At 38.5% G+C, this 27,184-nt stretch overlaps 1 protein-coding gene across 1 annotated transcript in view; it reads right to left on the bottom strand.

Annotated features, from left to right (window-relative positions):
• The window catches only part of CDC123 (cell division cycle 123), a 56,331-nt gene that overhangs the window by 10,108 nt on the left and 19,039 nt on the right, over nucleotides 1–27,184 (bottom strand). Inside the window, exons 7-10 of the mRNA XM_019710265.3 lie at nucleotides 11,056–11,104; nucleotides 7,361–7,436; nucleotides 4,811–4,933; nucleotides 3,953–3,981 (exon numbers count right to left, since the gene is read on the bottom strand). Coding sequence (XP_019565824.2) covers nucleotides 3,953–3,981; nucleotides 4,811–4,933; nucleotides 7,361–7,436; nucleotides 11,056–11,104 — 277 coding nt within the window. The remainder of the gene's footprint in view (nucleotides 1–3,952; nucleotides 3,982–4,810; nucleotides 4,934–7,360; nucleotides 7,437–11,055; nucleotides 11,105–27,184) is intronic.

Raw genomic sequence — 27,184 nt, 5'->3', positions numbered from 1 at the left:
GGAAATTTCAGGGAATGATGGAGTAGTTCACCATCACCATTGTTGTAGTGGTGGTTACTACTGGATGTGTTTGTCAAAATTCACAGAACTATACACTAAAAAGGATGAATTTCACTCTATGTAAATTATATCTCAAAAAATCTATGCAAAAATATTCAGTGGTTTTAAATGATTGAAAATATAAAGAAATCAAAACCCTAAGACACAAGATACTATGAGAAAAAAAAAGGAAGATTTGAAAAGTAACCAAATACAACTTACAGAAATGAAAAAATATAGCTGATACAATTTAAAACTTAGTGAATAGGTTAAACATATCAGATCAGACATAGCTGACAGATAACTTATAAACTGCAAGATATATCTGAGAAATTTTCAACAAAGTAAAGAGAGAGAAAGAGGTGGAAACTGAATAATCAAGATACATGAGGATAAAGTGAGAAGCTCTAACATACCTGTAAATAGAGTTCCATTGGCCAAAAGACAGAAAAGGAAGAGGTGATACTTGAAAAGACAGCTGAGAATTCTCTACAATTAACAGAGGAAATGAATTCTTAGACCTTGAAAACATGACTCAAAAAAAAGGAAAAGCCAAACAACAATGCATCAGTCAGTATCTTCAAAGTGCTGAGGCAACAGAAAATTCTATCCCCAGCTAAGCCTGTCATCGTGTGAAGCTAAACAAAGGCTTTTCCAGCCAACGGCTGTGGGAATTTACTACAAAATGATATACTACTAGGAAGAACTGGATCCAGAAAGCAGTGAGAGGCAAGAAGCAGTGGTGAGCAAGGAAAGTGAACAGCACAGTCATGACTAATTTGGGGGTACAAACACAAAGTGAAACTGAAAGTCAGAAATCACATGAAAGACAAAAGTGGGTGCTGGAAATTAGTGTTCAAAGGTCCTTGTATCATGAGGGTGACAGCAAGTGAAATTAGCTTTAGAGCTTATTAAATATCCACAAAATAATAGAAATAAGAAACCAAAACTTCAAAATTATTGGGGGGGAGGGAGACTAAAGAAAAATGAGTAATATAAATTAAAAGGAGGGGGAAAAAAGCATAGAAAAGTAAAGCAAATTGAAAACTCAAGATAAGATGGTGGAAAACATTCAAATATCAAATATAGTAAATACAAATTACACTTACCAGTTAAAACCAGAAACTGCCAGTGATTTAAAAAAAAACCACAAAACCCAGCAATATGCTACGGACAAGATACATGCACACACCTAAAACCTAACAGCTAAAAAGAAAAGGACTAAGATAAATTCTAAGATAAAAGAAAACTGTAATAACACTATCAATAGCAGGCAAAACATACTTGAATGCCAAAAGCACAAAAGCATTGTTAGGGATACAGAGGGCCGCTGCCTTACGATGAGAATTCACTGGGGAAACAAAACCATTATGAACTAGCACTGGGAGAAGACCATAACCTCGAAGTATAACACAAAAATCGACAAAATTAAAAAGCAGATGTTAACACAACCCTGTTTAGTAATTGATAAATTAAGTAGACAATAAATTAAGAAAAGATCTAGATTTTTTCATGGTTTTAAAGTTTTTAAAAATATACTAATATGGAAAAGTTTAAACATATACAAAAGTAAACAAAATAGTATTAAAAAACTCATTTATCCAACAGGCAGTTTCAACAGTTATCTTGCTGAAAAATCCCTATAGCCAGTTTTGTTTGCCCTATATCCCATCCATTCCCCACCCAATCTATATTATTCTGAAGGTATCCTCAGACATCATTTCATTCGTTAAGATAAAGAAGATTTTTAACAAGATTATAACAAGTGTAATCGAACAAACATCTGCAGAATACTTGACACGTTAGAAATTATACTTTCTTTTTCAATCACATAGAAGGGTTATAAGAAAGTGACCAAGTTGCAAAGCCAATCTCAGGAATATCAAAGACTCAAGATCAGACACAGTCAGTCCAGAAAGCAATGAAATACACAAAACAGCAATCATAACCAAAAAGAATATATAAGGGACCAGAATAATTTTTCAAGCATCTAAGGCAGTTATTCTAAATTCTAATGGTGCATTAGCATCTCTTAAGGGGTTTTTTGCAATACTTATTCTCAGACCTCATCCCAGACCTACTGAATGGGCAGGCCACCACTTTACTCATATAACACAAGAATCTATCAACTCTGACTCAAGAGATGATGTGTCAGAAACACATCAAAATGTTCCAAGCCCAAACACAATTATATTTCATGTATGAGACCACCATAAAAGAAAGAGTTAGGTTTTCTACAAGAATAGTCATAAAGTTACATATTCAAGAGAGAGCCTAACAGACGGTGACGCAAGTGCCACTAAACGCAAACGAGTTTTACATCACGGTCTAAATCTCTTCTCGGAAACTGCCAGGGTGTTTATGCTGGCATGTTTCTCACTTAAAAATTATGCACCAACTTTCAGTTGTGTCAGATCACAGCAGTGATTACGTAGGCACATGTCCAACTTCACTGAAGACATCTGCAGCCCTGGACATTTGCCAAAAAACTACTGAGAGACTCTGGCAAATTCCAAACTTTCAACTCCTACTAAATATCACTGCATCAAAATGTAATTGCTTCAGTGTTAATCCATGTAAAATGGGGACAAATAACAGGTACCTCACAGGGCTATACGGTTTATGTGAGATACTGAACTAAGTGAGAATAAAGCCCTTCTGAGCTGCACGCTCAGGGCGAAGGGCTAGGTTTCCTCCCCGACGGATGTGATGCAGCTTGCTACCAGGCCAATTCCGTGGAATGTGGAAGTCTCGAAGACAAGCTCCTCGAGGTCGGAAGATCATCTTTTCAAAGGCTTCTTGTTAGGAGCGTGGCATCTAACACAGCACAGGCCCTCAACAGACAGTGGCTACCTGTGTGCTTCCACGTGGCCAGCGGCTCCGCGTGAGCAGCACAGCGGTGACAAGGGCCCTGGGCCTCTGTCTGTCAGTGCAGGTGTCTATCCGCTCTCCCACGCTGGCTTCCCATCCTTTGCCTAAGGTTTGTTTCCACTAAGTTGAAACTTTGCCCAGTAACATCCCTCTTATTACCGAATCTCAATTTACAACTCCTCTGTCTAATCCTTAATAGATACATGGCCCCTGAAGGCAGAAAGGTGAAAAACAGAGTAAGTGGTATCTTTTCACTTAACACAGGTAAATAAACAGTCAACAGTTTTTTGGAGACATGACCACATGGGCCAAATCCTTATGTCTAAAAAAATGACTCAAAAGCATCACAAGCATCACTACAGTGCGGCTGATGGCATGAGAATGACGTGGGAAACATCTGCGGACATATGGGCCACACACCTGGAAGACACACCTACTGTCTCCTCTACATCTAAGTCAATGAGCACCGATCACAGGAGAGTCAGTGACCCAAATTTCTTTGTAAAGGTTGCATATCTTGAGACAGCGAAATCTCTGTTTTGGGATTCATTAAGTCGGGGTTTTCTTTTCTTTTTCACTACAGAAGTTTCCATCACTTTTAAGGTTAAAAGAATAAATATGCACTATTCTAATCCTCATTTTCAATCAAAAGATAAAAGTGACTCAAATCATGCTAAGGATCTTTTAGGTGACTAAAAATAATTATGCAAATATCAAATGACAAATTCCTGGCCACATGTAAGTGTGCAAACTGAACTATTGTAAGAAAACCCTTGAAAAAGTGGAAAGCAGGACATAAGGTGACCATTTAGCCATCTATTAAATAAATAATCCCTAAATTTGTGATACATCATTACTGAAGATGTCTTGTAATGTTAAGTATATTTAAGGGGAGATTCCTGACCACTGTGAATTTCAAACACTTCAGCTGGTTTGAGAAAATACTTTTTGAGCAGTGGGCCCTTTATATACATAACGGCTACATACTTCATTTAAGATCAGCCCTGATTTTAAAGCATAATCAAATACAGTTTTCACTTACCCTACTGTCTCTATATATATCGAATACAACTGTAAAAAAGAAAAAAACTTCAAGTTAATAACTACAATTATCATGAACTAAGCCTCCTTTTGAAAGTTAAAATGCGTTTTATTATTAGTTACTCCAACAGCAGAATATAATTGATGTTGAGGACTGCATGTTTCTAAATCAAACACAAAAAAGCATCCTGCAATGTTTTAGTTTATGTAATTTTGTTTTCCTATTCTCTACCCTCAGCCATAATTTACCCTTATATTTAAAAACTCAAACCAAACACTGACATCATCTCAACCAGTTCACCATTATAAACAGGTTCAATGTACTAGTCAAAGAAGCAGCAATCACTTACTTCTTTGATGGGGAATGAAAGTAGGAAAGCATAAAATCTAGCTATGCTTATGGCATGATTAATCTCTTTTTTTAATCAAATCTGCCATAGAACTAGGCTTGGCAAGCAGAAAACAGGTAAATCATAGCAGATAGAATTTTAAGATGCATGAAAACTCATATTCAATTTCAATTCTTAAAAACAACTCACAAATATTTACTCTGTAACTGGTGCTATCTGATCACTCAAAAAAATCTAGTAGCATTTTATCCTTTGTAGATAGACCCTTTGAAATGTAGAATAAACATCTAAAATGGCAGGAGAGACAACTGTCTCAATATTAAAAAGGGACTCTGATTAAACATGGTAAAATTAACAAGCAAACCATTAACAATACCAAATAGTAATATAGTAAAATGCTTAAAATACAGTGTTTTGAATCCTACTTTAAAATATGCACTACTGTAAAATAAGATTCATTAACATTATGGATTTCATTTCATTTCACTGAGTGAATAAAAAATACTCACAGTCTTCATCTAAGAATTTATACTGTATGTGTTTCGTGAAGAAGTCTTGTATGCATCTGCAAATCTCTTCCTTTTGTTTAGAAATATGATCATAGTATTGTGTGTAATCTCTTTGAGAAATACCTGACAAGAAAATATTTTATAATCTGTTATTACACAATATTCTTTTCAAAAACTCCAAAATGTGATTTAAACCACCTTTTGAAAGAAACATTAAAGCAGATCAGAAGACCAATCAGAAGAACTGATTGCACTGTACATTATTCAGCATCTTATAGATATAAAACTTGTAAGTTATAAAGGTTTGTATGGATAGGTGAATCCTAAAGTTCCATACAGCCATGCATTGTTAGTTAGAAATAGTAGTTATTTTTATTTAGTACAATGGACAGAATTCGAATTCATAAAAATGATTATGCAAAAAATGAAAGAAGCAGTTTTAAACCTGCACACATAAATTGTTGCTTCTCATTGCTTTTTCCAACGAACTCTTCACAAATTGGTATTCTTTTGTGCTTTCTTTGGGAAAATATAAAATACTCCTCGCCATACGTCTTCCGTATTCATACAGTGTTTCATGGAGGCAGTCTATTTTTCTTGTTCATACACGCTGCCTCGCCTTCACAAGCCTGATGCTTCAAGCCATGGAAAAGTAAACATTCCTTTCTTCAGAGTGACTTACTGATATTATTCTAAATACACTAAAGGGACTATTGTAAGAACTCCCTCGATTTGCTCTAGGCCTAGGAAAAAGTTCTCTGCTCTGCAAGGAGGGCTTCCATCCAATTTCTTAACCGCATGCCAATATGATGCCCTTCTTTAGCTGGATTTAACAGTGCAGCTTTTCCAGGAATATCTGACAATATGATAAATTCAAACACCCCAAGTCTCTTTTAGGTAAGCTAACAAATGTCGACATCAAATCACACTTTTCTTGATTGAAGACAAATTTTACTTCATGGAAAACATGCACAAAAAAATGCAAATTATCTTCAGTAATTTAGTAGGAAAACAAAAAAAATCTAGCTATGCTTAATCTGCCATTGAACTAGGCTTGACAAGCAGAAAAAAGGTAAATCATAGCAGATATCATTTTAAGATGTACTAAAATTCTCTCTCATATACAATAAATATAATTTCAATTCTTAAAAACAACTCACAAATGTTTACTTTGTAACTGGTGTTTTGTAATTTGAATGAACCATAGCAAACAAAATAATAACCTGAGAGGAAAGAAAATGGTTGACTTTTAAAGTAATACACTTATTTATTTGTCCACGTATTTCCTCTTGCTAGAATAATAAACAGCGCTCTGATAATCAAGGTTTAAAAATTTGGCTTTTTATGATGCTTAACAGAAGCAGTATGTAGACAGTAATACTTAGAAAGGTCCCAAAGAGAAAGCAGGTAACATTAGACACATCCTAAATTGGAAAGGATAAAGACCATCACTTTCATCTCCAGAATCCACACCAACATGATGAATTGACAATACTATGAGGTGTTATCAAAAAATACAGTGAATGTTTAAATTTTTTAAAAATTTATTACAGTAAAAGACACACTGCCATTAATCCCCCTCAAAAGACTCCCCCTTGCTTCAAACACACTTATCCCATCGTTCTTGCCACTTTCTGAAGCAGTTCTGGACATCCTCTTTCATGAGTATCTTTAGTTGCGCTGTTGTGGCTGCCTCGATGACCTGAATCATTTTGACTTTGGGGAAGAGCCAGAAGTCGCACGGTGCCAGATCTTGTGAATAATGTGGATGAGGACACACTGTAATGTTTTTATTTGACAGACATTGCTGTACAAGAAGTGATGTGTGACAGAGCCTTTCCGTTGTGATCACAAAATATGGTGAATGCTGCTGCCGAGTGCCATCCCACGGAAAGGCAGGGATCTTCAATACGGGAAACGACGCATCGAAGCTTAGTAACAGTGTGTGACAAGGTTCAACTTGTTCAGTGCAATCAGTTGGGTGTGAGCTACGGTTGAGAGGTGTGTTTTAAAGTGTGTTATAAATTTCCTCCATTGCTTCTGATATATGGCAATTTCTGTCACATAAAAACATTGTGGTGTGTCCTCATCCATCTTATTCACTGGATCTGGCACCATGCAACTTCTGGCCCTTCTCCAAAGTCAAAACAATTCAGGACATCGAGGCAGCCACAACAGCGCAACTAATGGCACTCATGAAAGAGGAGTTTCAGAACTGCTTCAGAAAGTGGCAAGAATGATTGGATAAGAGTGTTCGGAGCAAGGGGGAGTATTTTGAGGGGGGACTAATGGCAATGTGTCTTTTATTGTAATAATTTTTTTTTTTTAAACATTCACCATATTGTTTGACCACACCTCACATGTACTATGGAAACTGAATATGGCCTCAGAATTCTTGTCAATACAGCATTCGAGAGTCAGTACCAATTGGTCAGAGGAACCTTCTTAGAGAAATACTGATTGTTAACCCTGTCCTAATTACTAGAAATTTCCTTCCATCAAAAGCTTGTCTTCTTTCAACAATACTTTTAAGCGTTCATAAAAACTCACCAATAAGCTTGTTTTCCTTGACAAAACATCGGAACTCAGCCCCAGGAATTAATTCACACCATTTTCTAAGAACAAGCTATAGAAAAAGGAAACAATGTAACACAACTATGTAACAAGGGAATGTTTACTAATCTAATAGATAACTTTATGCCAACTATGTCTTCACAGTTGTCATTATCAAATGGTTTTTAAAAAAGACATCACAAACATTCTTGACATAAGATGTAGAGAAAAGTTGGAATCTATTAGTCTAATAAGCATGGAAAATTGGGTTGACACTTTTTATGACAAAATGCATAAATTTTGAGAGTTCCAACACAATGCAGAATCCCAAGGATGATGAAGTCAAATCTTATCACTGCTGTTCCATAAGCTGCCCTGTAATTCATGTTCTTCACCTCTTTAAGAGTATTAAAAATATATAATAATTTCAAATTATCTACTGTAAGCAACACTCTGTAATACATACTCTGATAAAATTATTATGGCTTATCACAAAGAAACGTATAGCCCTTCCATGATGTTCCCATTATTTTAAAATAAACCAATTCTATCAATGGCCCAAGTCGTAAATGGGTCTCATTACTGTAATTATGTAATATACTATTCATACACTATTTCATTGCTGTGATTTTCATAAGTAGTACAGTTGACAGTGTATGCTGCTGAGTCTGTTTTTAAAATGTTCTTAGGAGAAAACCAGTCCTGTTTTTTGAACTATCAACTGTAATAAACGGCTACTACCTCCAGCCTCCCTTATCCTGGCATACTGTTCTTTGTCCTTTAAGACCTGTGAGATGGCACTTGAACTACTCTTGGTGCCATTCCAAATCCCCCAGTGAGTTAAGTATCCTCCCGTCCTACATCCTGTGTTTCCCGTAGTTTCCTGTGCATGACATTCTACAGGAAGCACATATATACCATATTGCACTACAATAATTTCACGTAAGTCTTGCTTCCCTACTAAACTGTAACTTCCCTAAGGGCAAGGAACTGGGTCTTATTCATCTGTGTTCCAGCAAAGTATGCAATAGCAGGTGTTTGTCAAGTGAAACAGCAAATAGATAAAATAAGCAGCCACTAAAAATCATGATATAAAACAATATTTAATGAACTGGGAAAGTGCTCACACTATGGTATAAGTGGGGGGAAAAACAGTATGCAAAGTACTTTAAGAAGAGTACACACACACACACACACACACACACACACACCTCAAGAAAAGAAAGATAAAGACCCAAATGCTAACACAGAGGATATGTCTGGGTGGTGCTAGGTTCCTCATATTTTCTTGTATTTTTACATTTGTATTAATAAGTTGCTTTACTTTAAAAAAAAACTGAATTGTTAAAATATGCCTTAGAAATTTAAAATGCACTGATTTCAATTTTCATCACTGTGTCTTCTTGGTCAAGCTTTGTATGTGTCAAATCTTTCAAAAGACCTAATTATTAAATGAAGAAACCCAAACTAAAATATTACACTGTTCTTCCTATTCAAAGCTGATAGTGGGATATATATTTTTATGGCTATGATAATTTTTATTTAAGCTAAAAAGACATAAGCAATTGTTGCATACTAATATTCAATTTTTAGAAAATTTACATAATCTTTATTAAAAGAATGTTTTAGGCAGGTATTACATATGTTGTAGTTCACTACAAAAATACAGAACGGTAAGAGGTGAATCTTCCCTCCATCCAATCCCTTTGTCTTTCTCCTCAGTGGCAACCAATTTCTCACATACCTTTGCAGAAGCATTCCATGAATATATGAACATATAGTGAATACATATATCTTTTTAAATGTACACGGACGAGTACACGATACATAGGATTCTACTTGTAACTTTTTTCAGTTTAATTACTCTACAAACATCACTTTCGTAGGCTTGTAAAACTGGGTTTTAAGCCCTATACACTAACATGATGATGGCATATTCTCAAAAAAGCAGTATAAGAGCAAGCTGCTGATGAAATAAATCCTGGGGATATATAATTACATCTCAACAAAGATTATGCCTTAGGGCAAGGCTAGAGGAACAATCTTTTTCATTTTTGTGTTTCCAGCACAAAGTAATAAGATATAGCAGGTGTTTAATAAATGTTTGTTCAATGAAACAACATATATGATTATATACATATAAATAACATTATAAAAATTTTTAATCACTTGGGAAAATGCTCATACTATGCTATTAAATTTTAAAAAAAGAAACCCTCACAAACGGCATGCAAAGATCTCAATTACAAGTGCTGAAAGTAATTGGTGGCCTGGTGAATAGTAAGTTAACTGTCCCACACACAGTGTAATTGCAGAAGATATGCCAATAGATACACTCAACACACTAAAAATTACTTCACACAGTGAGTCAGTGCACAAATTTTGAAAGCATGTGTATATACAAAGGTGACTGAAGCAAATGTACAAAGAAATATTTTTTAAAAGATCACTGTACTAATTCTAAATGGTGTTCTCAACCCAAGAATGCAAATGTTTTGCAATTATGGAGCAAGGATGGCCATCTTCTCTTCAACAAATTACGAGCTGTCAAAGTTTTCAAAAGCACCACATTCTGACAAAGTTAGGGCAGGAAGAACCAGGAGTAATGATACGCCTATTGGGGATGCAGCTGAAACCTGGAATCAACAATCAACATCTAAATAAACCTGGAAAAGTATGTTCCAGATTCATTCCTAACAGCTGATGAGCAGTTCAAGTTGCATCCAAGAACACTGTCCATTTCGGGGGGGGGAGGGTGTGTGTGTGTGTGTGTGTGTGTGTGTGTGTGTGTGTGTGTGTGTGTGTGTGTGTGGTATGCACACCTTCAACCTAGGAAAATATGAAATAAAAATTTGGGTTTGCTGTGTTTATTTCTAGTAAAGTCTCTCACTACCCTTTTACTCTTACTTCTGTGTGCAATTTGTAAAACGAGCGAACAATACTCAAGTAATAAAAAGGCCCACTGGGCCTACAAGGCAAAATGGCGGTGACTGTTTCCCTGGAGCGCCAGGTTGAAGAGCTCATTAACCAGGTAAAGCTGGCTGGTGAGTACAAAGCTGTTTGTTTTGTTACAAAACACATGTATGCTGTAGTATAGTCAGCCCTCCATATCTGTGGTTCCGCATCCACAGACTCAACTAACTGTAGATCAAAAATGTTTGAAAAAAGATGTTACATTGTTCCTGACGTGTAGTGTGTAGTTAGGCCTAGGATGTTTTGGGTCTGCACTGAACAAGTACAGACTTTTCTTTCTGGGCATTATTCCCTAAACAGTACAGTGTAACTACTTACACAAAGCAATGACATTGTATCAGGTATTATAAGTAATCCAGAGATTACAGTATATGGAGGACTGGCGTTAGTTACATGCAGACAGCGTGCCATTTCGTAAGGGGCTTGGACATCTACAGAACCTGGTATCCTGGGCAGGTCCTGGAATTAATCCCTCACGGATACCTAGGACAACTGTATGTATATAGTGTGTACGTAGTGTACATATATATTTTTTCTATATTGAGAGAATATGTATTTTTATACGTGTATTTCATAAATTTAAAAATTCAGTGACCCTAGATTTCCAGAGAAATTAATCCAAAAAACTCCACTCGTTTCACTTAATAAATAGCAGTTCTCAACATATCTTCATCTAGGATTATCAACTTCATCGCGATTAAAATAAAAAAGCTTCTTACCTCATATTCCATACAAGGATCTGGGGAATCATCAGTACAATGGACGAACCTTTGAGGGGACAAAAAAAGGCAAGTGAATCTTTTTTTAATGGTGTCAGTTTATGCACACACATTATTTATATTAAACATGGGATTAAGCACCCCAAAACAGGACACTAATTGGAATTCAGAGAGCACATAGTAAGCACTATTCGATGCTGGGCATTACCCTAGGCACCCTGAAATGTCACATCATTAACCCTTAAAACAACCCTATGAGCTACTATAAATCTCTACTGTTCTATCAAACAAGCAGCTAAGACCCAGAAAAGACCAACTGAGTGACCAGGCCAGGACTGTAACTCCCGCTGTGTAACTGCGGATACACACTGCAGCCCTGCTGGTTTTCAGTTCTCATGGTGTTCTTCATTATGGCTGAACTGGAAGTCTCTGCAGACATTAACTCTGCCATCTAACGCCACACACAATTCATCTAATTCTTCTCCCACATGCCATTTAAAAAGGTATCCTAGAATTTTTCATGCCTCCATTAAGTATACTGCTTCCCCTCCTCTAAGAATCCTCCGTTTCATGAACAATTTTTCACACTGTTTATTAAAGGTCTACCTAAGGAAGGCCTGGCTGGGCACTGGGAATGCTAAAATGACTAAGAGTCCTTGCCCTTGAGGTCAGTCTGGTGAGGAAAGCCTAACAAGTAGATGAAGAATTTCAAAACACTGAAAATACTGTGCTAACACAAAGCAAGAGCTGATTAGCTCTGTTGGGGGGACGGGAGTCAAGAAGCCTTCACTCAACAGGAAGAGCAGGGTCTGCGTTTAAGGCGAGGGAAGTGTGTGCTGAGGCAGGGAAGGTGACATGTGTCAAGCAGTATCACAGAATTAACAGAGAGCAGGACCAATGGAGTGTAGAATGCAAGGGGAGAATTACCAAAAGGTGAAGTCAGGAAGAAATTTTGGACAAGGAGTCTCCAGATCACGAAGGGTCTTGTTTGATTACCGAGGGAAGTCATACTTAATTATGCAGATAATGGGGAGCTAGAAGAAGTTTCACAGCAAGAGGGAGATCATTCCATTCAGGCTTTAGGACTATCGATCCCAATGGCAATGGTACTGGATAGCTCCGGGAAGGTGGCCAACTGGAGGCAGAGACTAGCTGGGAGGCTGCTTAAAACAGTCCTGGGGATACAGGAGGGCCTGACAGGCGATGGGAGTGGAGAGGGAGAGGGGAAACACTACGTGGAGCTATTTTGGAGCCAGAGTCACATTTCTTGGTGACTGACTGAAACTGAGGGACAGGGGAGAGTTCAGGACGAGTCTGGGGGTCTGGCTTTGTTTGATGACTCACTGGGTGGCGACGGGAAGGCTACTCACTGAGGCAGAGGAAAAGCAGGTGACACGGGGTGAGGAAAAGAAGGGAGACAATTATGTTTGCGTGTGTAGAGTTGGCGACATCCTAGAACCACACAGAGATGTCTAATAAGCAACTGGAAACTCAAAAGACAGGGAGGAGCTCAAGAGAATTATCTGGAAGTAATCATCATATGGGGGTATAAGAGCTCAAGTCAAAAAAGCAGACCTGATCACTTCAGGTAGATGACAGAATCCTGGAGAATACTGACAATGAAAGAGTGAGCAAAACTTGCAGTCGAAGAGATATTTTTTATAACACACAAGCAAAACAAAAAATATCTTTAAAGATGTCTTAAGCAGCATACAAGTAAAATTGAGTTTGAAAAGCTTTTAAATTTCCCTGAGTATTTAATTAGGTTGAAATTCTCTGTGATCCTTTATGTTTTATACTACAAACAACAGCAATTATAATTTATTTGGCTGCCTGAAAATCCTCAGGCATAAGATCTTTTATTCTCACTAGTAATGGGGCACTGACTAGTATAATCTGAATTACAAAGAAAGGCACACAGAGGTTGCTTTGCTAACGTGGCTTCTCTGTTAGTGCACAGGCACCAGATGAAGCATCTAAGCATCTTACGTTTGCAACAATCTGAGAGAGTGCTATTATTGTCCACATTTATCACATGAGGATACGAGGTGAAAGATCAAGTAAGTGGTGGCGAGCACATTGAGCCACATGCTGCACATTTCCCTCCGGGATGAAGGTTCTAGAAATGCTGTTAAAGCTCTCAGATACCAATTTAAAAAACCAACAAACAAAACCCCACATACAGTGTCAGGACTTGAGGCTCAAGCACTACCACTGCTAAAAAAGAGACCTACCATTAAGCAAATCCTACCTCCACAATATAACACGAATCTTCCAAAAGAACAATTTGTAAAACTTCTGTTTTTATACATTCAAGCACACACTGATGCTATTTTAAGATCTCATTTTCTTCACAAAGCAAAAATCCCTTCCCTCAAATCAAACCAATTTAAAGGTACGTTACCCTGAGGAGTTATAATCTAAAATCAGAAAACTAGCTTTTAATTTACTTAAAAATGTTTTAAATAAAAATTCACCTCATAGATTGTTTTATGTTAATCAAAATTAAGGTCGTGAACTGTCAAGTTAGTAAAAATTAACAATTATTTTTATCCTTAAAAAAAAAAACCCACCCTTTTCCCTCAGGATGAGCAGACCGATAAGCATGAAGCACATTTCTGAAGTTCTCTGCTATCCATTTTCTAACATTTCAGAAAATTATGCTTGGCATGGCTTGGACAGAGACAAGCGAAACATCCTGCATTTCTACTTCTACATCAGGCATAGAGGAAAATGTTCCAACGAATATAAAAAAAGACAACGGGCAGAGGTTTTAAAATATCAGGATCCTGGGCTCTGTACTAGCATCACATGATCTTGGAAAAGTCAATTAACTTCTCTAGCTGGATGTTAGTCGCCTCAGCAGTAAACTGGGAGATAGAATTAGGTGATTTCTGAAGTTCTCTGCGCAAATTTGTAGACAACTTGCCAGGTCTAATGTTTTCCTTTTCTTCCTTTCTGTTTTCAGTTAACCAATGAACCTTACACATTGAACTTCAGGATGTCAGAGTTTCTAGAATACAAGTTTGAAAACAAATGTACATTAGAATGGACCTAAGCTGTTCTCTCAAAATACATTCCAGGACACTTGACCCAGTCCCTCGGGTCCAAAATGGAGACCAGACACACACATCGCAGAAAAGGTGATTCTGAGCAGTATCTCCAGTCCTAAAACTAAGAGGTTCTTGGGAAAATGGATATGAGATGCCTGTTGGCCCATTCTAGGCCCCTTCAGTGGACCTGCACCATTCTTGGGGAAATGAAGAAGCAAGGAAGAGGGAGAAGCGTCTAGTCTGAGCAGCTGGTAGCCCAAGCTGGTCTTCAAACCATGGCTTCCGCTGAAAACTGTCAGTCAGGCTCACCTAAAATCCAATAAAGTCACCACAGTATTCAGCAACTTTGCAGCTGCTACAAAGTGGCCACTTTGCACAAAACCTCCTGTGGTTAAAACAAAATGAATTCGAAATCCTTGATCATTTCAAAAGATTCCCTCACCTTTTATTTCTATTTTTACAGCTTGAACATTTTGATTAATAAAATGCTAATTATTTTACAAATTCTATTATAAAAATTCTTTATCCTTAAAACATTTTTCCTCAACATCTTTTTAAATTCTAAATGAAAACATGAAAAACGTGTTAAAAAACCATACCGTATTATGAGGGATAAAAGATGTGATAAAGAATTTTTCATAAGAGACAAAAATGTTCACAATACAGTATACTTTTATATAATAAAAAGGTCACAAAACTATACACAGTACAGTTTCAATTTTAAAACTTACATTGGAAAATATAAGACAATGATAAGTATCAAAATGTTAACAATGGTTCTTCAGCAGTAACCGTTAGTTTCTTCTGTTGCTTAACTGCAGTATTGCCAACACTGTATTTATCAAATCGAACATATACTACTTCTACTTTGAGGAATTTAAAATACGTTACCTTTAAACTTGAGGAATTTAAAAATACATAAAAGTACAAAGTACGTATGTGTTGCTTTTATAATAAGCCAATTCAAGTTTACTTTAAGTTAGCATTTTAGCTTCCAACTAACCAATAGTTCACTTTCATGCTAAAATTGAACCAATTGTCTATCTTTTCTTAATTTAAATGTATCTGAAAGATAGAAGGGAGATGGAAGGTGAGAAATGACAAAGGAATTCAAATAAACAAAATAACAAAGCATTATCTTAATGGTTAATGTAGTAACAACTACTGCCGTTTTCATTTTTGAAATGTGGTTTTAACCATATTTTTTGTAAACAGAGGATAGTGCTTATTAATATAGCATTCTAAATAAAACAAGCTGGATTAAGGTTCTGTATCTACTTGTTTTAAAAACATTAGAGGAAAACCAAAGGAATGATTCTAAAACACAGGTCTTCATTATGTATTTTTTTTAATCCTCCTGTATTCCTACAAATATTGATTTCAATTGTGGGTTAATCCTCTTATTGCTACTTTAACATAGGTATACCTTTTAATACATATTTGCATTCCACTATCTCATAACATTATTTTTAAAGTGTTGATTAGTTTAACATTTAATGTTTTAAAAACCTGACTAGTTTCAGAAGGTAGAAGTGAGAACATATGTGGCATGTGAGATTACTGTAAAAGGCTTTTTCTTACTAAAAGGATTAACCAGGTGGCCAAGTATCATTCCTCAAAGGAGAGAAGTGCAGAGCCATCCAGTTAAGACTGAATGTAAAGGTCAGTAACAATACTACCAGAAGCTCAGCCAAAATATTGCAAAGGATGTTGTGTGTGGATATGTAAGCTCCATTTACATTCTGGAGGAGGTAGGTTTTAAAAGTAAAAATGAGTAATATAATTAGAATATAAACAGCACGTGGATTTTTACAATCCTTATATAAACAAATGGTCCCAAAACTCCAGGTTGGGGGGCCAGCCCAGTGGCTCAGGCGGTTAGAGCTCAATGCTCCTAACTCCAAAGGCTGCCGGTTCGATTCCCACATGGGTCAGTGGGCTCTCAACCACAAGGTTGCCAGTTCAATTCCTCGAGTCCTGCAAGGGATGGTGGGGAGCGCCCCCTGCAACTAAGATTGAACCTTGAGCTGAGCTGCCGCTGAGCTCCTGGATGGCTCAGTTGGTTGTAGCGCATCTTCTCAACCACAAGGTTGCCAGTTCGACTCGCGCAAGGGTGGGGTGTGCCCCCTGCAACTGGACCTGGAGCTGAGCTGCGCCCTCCACAACTAAGACTGAAAGGACAGCAACTTGAAGCTGAACGGCACCCTCCACAACTAAGATTGAAAGGACAACTTGACTTGGGAAAAAAAAAAAAAAGTCCTGGAAGTACACATTGTTCCCCAATAAAGTCCTGTTCCCCTCCCCCAATAAAACAAAATCTTAAAAAAAAAACTCCAGGTTGGGGGGAAGGTAGAAAAGTAAGGAAGGGACGGAAGGAGGGAGGAAGGGAGGGAGGAATAAAGAGAGGGAAATTGGAAGGGAGGGAAAAAATCTTTAAACCATGGCTATTTACTCCATTGAGAATATTCATAGAAATAATACTAGCAGAAAATGTGAATATCCTAATGGAAACAAGGAAGTCTCTTCAGTTGCACAGAATTTTAAAATACTTATATATTAGTCCCTTCAGTGACTGAACCAAGAACACAGATGATGCAAAAATGTGCCTCTCCAATCATCGTTTTCTCTCTTCTTTCCGTTTTGAACTTCTATTATATATATGCTAAACATTCTCATTTATCCAGTATGTCTCTTGATTCCAGAGTTGCCAATTCATTATCCTTCTGTGCTACATTTGGGGTAATTTCCTTGTATCTTATATTCGGAAAATGAATTATCTTCTTCAACCATGTCTTATTTGCACAGGTAACCAAATTTTTAATTTTAATAACCACATTTTTTCTAGAAGTTCTACTTCTAGAACTTTTGTTTGCTTTTCCCTAGTAACGTCTAAGAATTCTAATTTTTTTATGAGTTTGATCAATTAAGACATTTATTTTTTAGACTTCTGTTATTTCAAATTCAAACAGCTGTATCCTCTTGTCTATTGTCTGATCCTCAAACATGATGTACGGTTTCCTTGTGTTATGTTGTTTTCATTGTGAGCGCAGATTTAGTGGGGATTATTTCTTCTATGGGGTCCAAAGAGGCCTGGGGTACGAGGGTCTTCTCAGAGCACTTTAAGCAGGCATGTCCCAGGTGTGTCAATGGTAAAACCAGTCAGGCCTGATTTTTATGGTACTTTCTTAGTTTGGGAGTTCTTCAACCAGGCAGGTGGTTTAAATTTTGTACTCCAAGTTGACTGTTCAACCTAAGCCTGAGTTTTCAACTTAAAAAAAAAAAAAAAAAAAAGAATCAAAACAAAACAAAAAAACTCCAAAGCCCAAGCAGTTTCACTGCTGTTTCCTTGTCTCCGTCTCTGTGGATTAATTTTTTCCTTGTTCATCCTTTCCTGAAGGTGCACAGGGGTCTCTTTTTGAATTCCTCACTTCATTTTGGCTTAATGCTCAGGCGCCTGTCCCTCTAAAGCAGGGGTGTCCAAACTTTTTTCAACATTTTTCACCAAGGGCCGTATGCGGTAAAATACACAAACAGCCGGGCCACTCACTCGAGGTGAAGTACGTATTGCCTCACCTGGTTTATTTAAGTAAACTAAATATATTTTTTGAATTTGCTGCGGGCCAATTAAAAATGGATTGCGGGCCACAGTTGGCCCACGGGCCACAGTTTGGACACCCCTGCTCTAAAGGTACTAAAACCTATGCTCCTTATCAGTTTAGACACCACCCCAAAAAACTTATCAACCTAACCCACTGGTTCTCAACCAAGAAACAGAAAGCCATTTCTTGTACCTGGGATTGCCTTTTATTTCTTGTGAATTAAGCTGTGCATTTCAATTTTTATGTTCTATTTTATATTTTACCCAGCACTTCAAGATGTTTATAACAGAAAATTTTTCAAGTTATCTTAGTCTGCCATTTAGTTAAAACCAGAAATTAATGGTCAGTTTCTTACGTAATTACAAAGAAGAACATTTTGAACTTCTTTTTTTTTTTCTTTAAAGTTTACTGGGGCAACAATTGTTAGTAAACTTACATACATTTCAGGTGTACAATTCTGTAATACATTATCTGGGTCTCACAATGTGTGTTCCCCACCCAGTCAGTTCTCTTTCCATCACCATATATTAGACCCCATTTACCCTCTTCTAGAACCCCACTCCCCCCGCCCCTTACCCTCCGGTAACCCTTAAACTCTTGTTTATGTCTATGAGTTTTTGTTCGTTCAGTTGTCTTGTTCTTTTGTTGTTTTCGGTTTATATACCACATATCAGTGAAATCATATGGTTCTATTTTGAATTTCATGTGAAGATTCTTGCCAACCTGAACAGCAATAATTACCACTTAATAGCCATCTTCATGTGCACTTGGAAGCATATTTTAAAAAATAAATCCACTTCTAAAATGTTTCCCTGGTTTAGTAAGTATTTTATACTAACTTTGGAAGACTGCTTTGAAATTTTGAACAAGGTAGCAACAGAAGGTCATATTAACTCAAAGTTCATGATTTACAATCTAGGTCGAAAGGAGGCTCCTATGTTGCATTATAAACTCATAATTCTAGCAGAATAATTACAGTCCTCTAGCCAGCCATTAAAACTCCGAAATACACACAAATCTTATTAAGTAATGAATGCTACATAAACCACAATGTAAAGATACAATAAAAGATTATTCAACTATTGGGGAAAGAAACAGGTCTACTCTGATGAAAGCTACTATAAAATTATGCTGTATATTTTTAATCCATTTTGAAATTATTATAGCCAGGAATTTTGGAAAGCAATGTTCTAGATCCAAATTAAAAAAAAAAAAAAAAAACGTAGGAAAGGAAAGGAAAAAGGAAAGGAAAGGAAAGGAAAGGAAAGGAAAGGAAAGGAAAGGAAAGGAAAGGAAAGGAAAGGAAAAGAAACAATCTTAGCCAAAATCTGCATGAGCTGTGCTTAGGTAGCACTGATGACAGACAGGAGTGTCACCTTTTTTGTCTTTTTTTCTCCCCAAGCTACTTCCCAAATCATTACTTCAACTTAAACACGGCTGTGTTTTCTGCCAGCCAAATGGGTCTTACTAAAAGCCATATTCATTATGCCCTAAACATGTCTTGAGATTGACACCCTTTTTCTGTGAACTTCCTAACTGTGGTCAACCCCCCGGTTTAGCATGCCGTCCCACACATTTCACCCACTGAAAGAGAACAAATGTTAATACATTTAATGACAAGGATGCATGTGTATGGAATTGGGGAGCATGGACAATCAGAAAGTATGGGTGGTGCATATAGAAGATAAGGTGGAATGTGTCCTGTGCTGTTATGAGGAAAGAAGAATGAGAAAGGATCCATGGAAATGCACTGTGATGAGCTGTGCTACAATTAAGAAACATACTGTGCAAGAAAAAGCTGGATGGAGGTTGAAACAGGAGAGGACTCTAGTGACGGACACGTCAGTTGAAGATGAGTCCTGTGTGCCGTGGGTAAGACGTGGGATCCGAGCACTGGTAGTACCGATGTACAGTATCACCTACTCAGATTCTGGGAGTTCTGTGTCTGCTTTGGGCCAGTCAATGTGGCAGGAGTGGGAGGACGAGAATCACAGTATTAGTATATTTTCAGAATATCTACATGAATTTACTCTTGACAACCTAGGAATTACCTAAATCCATTAACTAAGATCACAATTTTGTCATTTGTATGAGTAATGAGAAAACCTCACCACTAAAGGTTTATAAAGTGGCAGAAAACAAAATCATGAATGCTTTAAAGTGGCATACCGCCCTAGATATTTACTAGGGCACAGTACTCACTGATAAGCTTTTCTAAAATGTTGGAAGGTTACAACATTATATCTCACAGTAAATCACTCCTGACTATAAGAAAAAGGTTTAAATCGTGGGCAGAAAATAAAGAAAAAATACAGAGCCGGGGGAAATGAAGCATCGGAGTTCTGGTGTTGTAACTCTTATTGCTCACCAGGAACCGAAATATGAGTTCTGGTACACAGATGCCATTTCTTCAGATTCACTGGTGGCAGAGAAGAGAAGGAAAAGGAAAATGATAATGAGTTAAGAGTGATTAGACACAACCAAGATGGCACAGTACACGCTGCGTTTACCTTCTCTCACAACCACCTCAAAATTACAACTAATCAACAAAACAACCATTACTGAGAATCGCCTAAAATCCAGCTGAACTGAAGCCTTTCAACTAAGGACGTGCAGAAGCCACCTCCAGACTGGTAAGAAGGAGGCTGCTAGATGCAGAATGGGGTGGTGCCACACCCGTGCGTCATTATTAAAGACCGGGAGGGACATTTCACCTGTGGGGGAACCCTCTACCCCTAAAGGAGGGAGAGATTCCAGCCCTACCTCAGCCCAGGGTTCCAGTGCCTGGGAGAGAAGCCCCGTAACTTCTGGTTGTGGAAAACCAGTGCAGATTGTGACTGAGTGAGACAGTGCGGCTACACTCACAGGCGTCCCTCTTAAAGGGACCACACACAGACTTTTCCACCAATGGAATCACCTGCTCTGAGCTCCAGCGCTGGGGCAGCAGCTGGAAAGGCAGCAGGGATAAATGGTGGGGAGTTGGGTTGTCTGGCTTGGGACGGGGGCTGGAGAGGCAGCTTTCTCCTGGATGGGGTAGCTGGCAGAGGACATTACTTCTTTGTTGAGCCCTCTCCCTTCCCGGCACGAAGACAGGCAGCTGCCATTTCTGAATCTTCGCAGTTTGTTCACCACGGCCCTGGCGATTCCAGAGCCAGCCCCGCCCAACTTTCAGGCACACCCATGCTGCTTTCAGTGGCTTTTTCGTGCAGACCACCTGCCTTGGCTCAAGCTACAGACTTTCCTTGGGTCTCTCAAAGGTCCGCAAAACCCAGATAAGCAGCATCTGGCTTGAGCATGTCCTGTACCTCTCAGTGAGCAGCCGTAAGCCGGCACTCGTGGCAGCCGGCCTTGGTTCGCAGCTTGGCCTCTCAAGGTGCTTCTAAGCACAGCACGGGCAGCAGACATCTATGGATTTCTTTCTGGCACCTGCTGGGGGCCCCGGGTGGGGTACGGGCTGTGGCTGAAGTAGACCTACAGCAGATCCCCTCCTAGGTGGTCCTGGGGCTGGCACCCCTAGGGGCCAGCTTCAAAACGAGCTACAACATCACCCAGCTGCCTCCAAGTATGATGCACCCAGCAGGTGGATTGGCCAGGCACCAGGGCCCTGCTAAGGCAGATCGTGCTCCATAGGATCAGCCCCTGCACAACAACTCTTCTCCTGTAGTCAAGCCCAGTCCTCACAACCAGTGAGCCCAGGGTCAGTCCCTCCCACTGATGTGCAATTATCAACCAAGTCTCAACTACAAGAGGAGGGCACACACAACCCACTAAGGGACACATCTGGGGCACGTGGCTCAGGTGACCAGGAAGACTGTGCCACTGAACCCCACAGCACACCTACTACATAAGGCCACTCTACTAAGACCAGGAGGCATAGCAGCCTTACCTAACACATAGAAACAAACACAGGGAGCCAGATAAATTGGGGGAGACAAAGAAACAGATCCCAAATGAAAGAACAGAACAAAGCTCCAGAAAAAGAACTAAGCAAAACGAAGATATGCAATCTATCAGGACGCAGAGTGCCAAACACTGGTTATAAGAATGCTCAGTGATCTCATAAAAATGGAGCTGGAAACCATGAAAAAAAACCACTCAGAAATAAGGGATACAATAATGGAAACGAACAAAATATTACAGGGAATCAACAGTAGATTAGATGAAGCAGAGGATCCGACCAGCGATGTAGAAGGTAGCAGAAAACACACAACCAGAACAGCAAAAAGAAAAAAAAAATCCAAAAAATTGAGGAGAGTTTAGGGAGCCTCTGGGACAATATCAAGTGTACCAATATTCACATTATAGGGGTACCAGAAGGAGAAGAGAGAGCAAGGAACTGAAAACCTATTTGAAGAAATGACAGAAAACTCCCCTAACCTGGTGAAGGAAAAGGACATACAAGCCCAGGAAGCACCGTGTCCCAAACAAGATGAACCCCAAGAGGCCCACACCAAGACACATCATAATTAAAATGTCAAAGGTTAAAGACAAAAAGAGAATCTTAAAAGCAGCAAGAGAAAAGCAGTTAGTTACCTACAAGGGAGCCCCCATAAAACTGTCAGCTGATTTCTCAACAGAAACTTTGCAGGCAAGAAGGGAGTGGCAGGATATATTTCAAGTGATAAAAAGCAAAGACATACAACCAAGATTACCCAGCAAGGCTGTCATTTAGAATTGAGGGACAGATAAGGAGCTTCCCAGACAAGAAAAAGCTAAAGTAGTTCATCACCACCAAACCAGTATTACAAGGAGTCTTAGAGGGACCTTTTTAAGGTGGGAGGGGGGGGTTAAGGATGGGTGAAAGGGGAAGGGATTAAGACGTACAGATTGGTTGTTACACACTAGTCACAGGGATGCAGGGTACAGCATAAGGAATATAGTGAGTAATATTGTAATAACTAGGTGTGGTACCAGGTAGGTGCTAGGTCTATCAGGGTGATAGATGGGAATGGGGTTGGGGGCAGGGTGAAAAAGGTGAAGGTATTAAGAGATACAAACTGGTAGTTAATACAGTATGGGGAATATAATCAACAATGCTGTAAAGGTCATGTAAGGTGCCAGATGGGCACTGGACTTCTCAGGGGGATCACTTCATAAACTGTGTCCAAAGCTGAAGTAGAATAATACTGAATGTCAAGTACAGCTAAATATATAGGTACATATAGTCACGGGATGTGGAGTACAACATAGGGAAGATAGTCGATGGTATTGTAACACCTATAGAAGATGTCAGAGGGGTAAGGGAGTAGCTTGGCGGGGGGGGGGGTTATCCCTTTATCAGGGGTTTAAATGTCTAACTATTATGTTGCTTTGTACACCGGAAACTAATAAAAACAATAAAAACAAAATAAAAAATAAAATAAATTTAAAAAGAGTGACTAGGTGTGTTCATTCTAATTTTTATAGATGTTTTCTTCAAAAAGATACAATCTGTTATCTTAAATTAAAACAACTTAAAGCAGAAAAATTGTCTAAATAAATAGGCCTTAAAAATCACAAGGTAGGGCCGACCCAGTGGCTCAGGCGGTTAGAGCTCCATGCTCCTAACTCCGAAGGCTGCCGGTTCGATTCCCACATGAGCCAGTGGGCTCTCAACCACAAGGTTGCCAGTTCGATTCCTCAAGTCCCGCAAGGGATGGTGGGCAGCGCCCCCTGCAACTAAGATTGAACATGGCACCTTGAGCTGAGCTGCCGCTGAGCTCCTGGATGGCTCAGGTGGTTGGAGAGCGTCCTCTCAACCACAAGGTTGCCGGTTCGACTCCAGCAAGGGATGGTGGGCTACGCCCACCCCCACCCCCACCCCACCCCCCGCAACTAGCAACGGCAACTGGACCTGGAGCTGAGCTGCGCCCTCCACAACTAAGACTGAAAGGATAACAACTTGAAGCTGAACAGCACCCTCCACAACTAAGACTGAAAGGACAACAACTTCACTTGGAAAAAAAGTCCTGGAAGTACACACTGTACCCCAATAAAGTCCTGTTCCCCTTCCCCAATAAAATCTTTAAAAAAAAAAAAATCACAAGGTCAAGGTTCTGTGAGGTCCAACTTACACACAGAATTTTACTCATGAAACTGTATGCTGCTGAATTTTAGGATTAATAACTAGTTTTGTGATAATCTTGAGAAAAAAATGTACAAAAATTATGTTGAACATAACTGAGTTTAAATTACTAAGACAAGTGAAATTTCCTGACCTCTAGTCAAACCTATCTCGTTAGTTACGAGTCCCTCAGAGAAATAATTAACACATTAATTTTTCACTCACTTAGCCCTTTGTTCTAAATGCTAAGTGAACACCAGATCTTTCTTTTACCAAAGTGACAATCAGTAAAATAATTAATGAAAGCAGCCTTGTGACTCAATAAGTCTAACCACACAGAATGTTTGTTATCTAGGCAAATAATTCACTCAGCAAGTATAATGCTCACAGATTATGTTAAATATGTCTTATTTTGACTTCCATTTTTTGAAAGCTTCTTGTGTACAGTAACCATTTGAGGGACAAGAATACTTACCATTCTATCACAACGGCGGCAGGTAGTATGGTGGCCTACCCTCTTGCTCTTCCCAACCTTCATCCTTGCTAACAGATTGTGACTGCTCTTATCAGGAAGCACTTGTGTTCTGATGTGCCCTCCAGAGTCCCAGCGATGCCCGTGTTAACTAATCTAAGTAGTCCTCAAGGTGAGGGCCTGGCCCAGCAGAAGCAGGACAACCTGGAGATATTCTTGGGCCCCACTCCCAGCCCACTGAGTCAGAAACTCAGGGGTGGGACCAGCAATATGAGTTTTATCAAACTCCCCAGATGACTCTGATGTGTGCTGAAGTTTGAGAGCCCCTGGTCTAAACCAATCACGGCATTTCTGTTCCCTCTGCCAACTCCTGGATGAGGCTAAGTAACTGTCTATGTGACCAATGAACCTGACAGAGAGTCTCCTGGGAAGCTTCCAGAATGCTTTACTTGCTCACATACAGAGAAGAATGAGAGGAAATATACCCACCTCTCCTATTTTTAATTCAGACATTGTCATATCTCATGGGATACCTGGAACTGTAGCAGCAATCTTATAACCAGTAGGATAAACCCAAACGCCAAACCAGTAGCCAAGGATCACAGCAGGGAAAGACTGAAAGAACCTGGGTCCCGGTGACCGAGACAAGCTGCTGAATTAACCCTAGAAACACCCTATCTCCAGATTCCTTGTTAAATACTGTTTTTTAAACCCTATTATGTGTAAGCTATTTTTAGTTGGCCTTCTATTGCAATCCTGACTATAACATCTGTTTCTTTTCAAGGCATGCCCCAAATAGTATAAACAACATTATCTCACTTTCATAACATTACGTAATTTTATATATATATATATATATATATATATATATAATGTAATTATCTATTATAACATTCCACATTTTATTCTATTCTGTATTTTAATTTGAAGCATTGTGAAAAGGAGGAATTTATAACATTATTCACTGAAAATACAGAGAACATTTAAAATGATGCTATTGAAATTATATTCTAGTTTTGTTTCTACTAACTAGCTTGTGGGAACAAATTACCGAACAGATTTAGGCCTCAATTTTCTAACCGACAGAAGGAAAGGGACAGGCTAGGTCGTTAATATAATCCTGTTCAATGTAAAGAATTATACTCTTAATTTAATCTTTAAGGGGTCCTGAAAGGCCTCTGTGACAAAAGTCCACCTTCCATGAAACGTCCTAGGAATAAGGATTTTTATGTAGCAATAAGACTTGTTAACTGCTATGCAACTGAATACTGACAAACATTTCCATAAAAGGTGGCATAATAGTGCTGCCCGGCTAACAACTCAGTGCTTGGCACCAACTCCTGCCAATTCCCAATTATTTATATGAGAAGGATAGTACTCTGTGGGTAAACACTTCTAATCCAAGGCCTGAAATCCACTTGCTGATTTAACTTCATGCTAAAGTCAAAAATTACAAAATGCAGAAAAAACTACCTTCCACTGGAATTGTGGTTAAACTCATGTACAACAAAAGGAGAGATGGGCTAAGAGAGACAGCAGATCACTAAATTGCAAAGACAATTTAGAAAACCATCAGCCACAGAGAATCAAAAGTGATTTATAATTATTTTGGGGGAAAAAAGATGGCCTCATATTCATTGCAATTAACATTAAAGGTACATAAAAATCCGTATCGGATGAATTAACAGGTAAAGAGTATTTTGTATGTAATATAGTTCAAGGCCTCTTCACTCTTTAAAGCATTAGATGTCAGGCGGCTTTATAATGGAAGAAAAGATAGTCACAACTTCCTCTAATCAGAGGGTATCTCCTGGAATGAAAATGCCACTGCATTATTACTAAAACAAGGGCTACCAAACACCTAACAACACCTGTGTCAACACAACCTTAAAATGTTGACAACTAAATGTCACAACCATATGGAGTTTTTTTCTGTAAATGAACAAGAAATGCCAATACAGGTAAAATCCTTTTATAATAAACTTGCAATACAGCCACATTCTTTTATTATTACTTAATTTCATTTTCTTTAATTAGTATAACAGTAAAACTATATGCCCAAGCTGTAGAACTCAGAAGCAAAAGAGTTGATGCACGACCCACATGGAGTGAATTTATTTTCTTCTGCCAGGCCCCTCTTCAAAAAAAGATCCGAGGCTGAAATGGGTGAATGCGCAGGGCAAATTCAACTGGATGGATGGAGAAGAAGTGGCATAAATAAACAGTATTTTCATCCCTGTTCACCGGCTTAGTTTCTAGATTTTGTGAGATGCTTTATTTTAGAGGTCAGTTTAAAGATTGGTTTAACTGTGATATTGGTTTGTTTAAGATGGGGAAAGACGAGAAATCTAGAAGAATAACTGCTATTTGATGACAGAAGGAAAGAGGCATAAAGACATTCCCACAGCTCAGCAGTGCAGGTGTGCTCTGCCTGTGACGAGGACGACAGAGTTGGGGCCTTTAGCGGTAAAGTAACTGGCAAAGGAAGAAATTTGTCCTAAGGAAAAATTAGGAAAGTGCACAGAGATTTAGCTCAAGGACATCCACTGCAGAACTGTACATTAGAGGGCCATATATAAGACCTGAAACAATAAACTGCATAGAAGAAAGCATAGGTATTAAACTTATGGACCTGGGTCTTCAAGAAGATTTTATCAATTTGACCTCAAAGGCAAGGGAAGTAAAAGCAAAAATAAATGAATGGCACTAAATCAAACTCAAAAGCTTCTGCACAGCAAAAGAAACCAACCTAATAAGAGAAGATATTTGCAAACAACGCCTCCAATAAGGGGCTAATATCCAAAATATATAAGGAATTCATACAACTCAACAACCAAAAACCAAACAATCTAATTAAAAATGGTCAAGGCACCTGAACAGACATACAAATAACCAACAGATATGAAAGAAATGTTCAACTTCACTAGCTATTCGGGAAATGCAAATCAAAACCATAATGAGA

The sequence above is a fragment of the Rhinolophus sinicus genome, chromosome 1 (genome assembly GCF_057876585.1).
Source record: "Rhinolophus sinicus isolate RSI-liver-muscle chromosome 1, RSI-T2T, whole genome shotgun sequence".
Taxonomy (NCBI): Eukaryota; Metazoa; Chordata; class Mammalia; order Chiroptera; family Rhinolophidae; genus Rhinolophus; species Rhinolophus sinicus.
The sequence above is the reverse complement of the archived record's forward strand: the minus strand, read 5'-3'. Positions and strand labels throughout refer to the sequence as shown.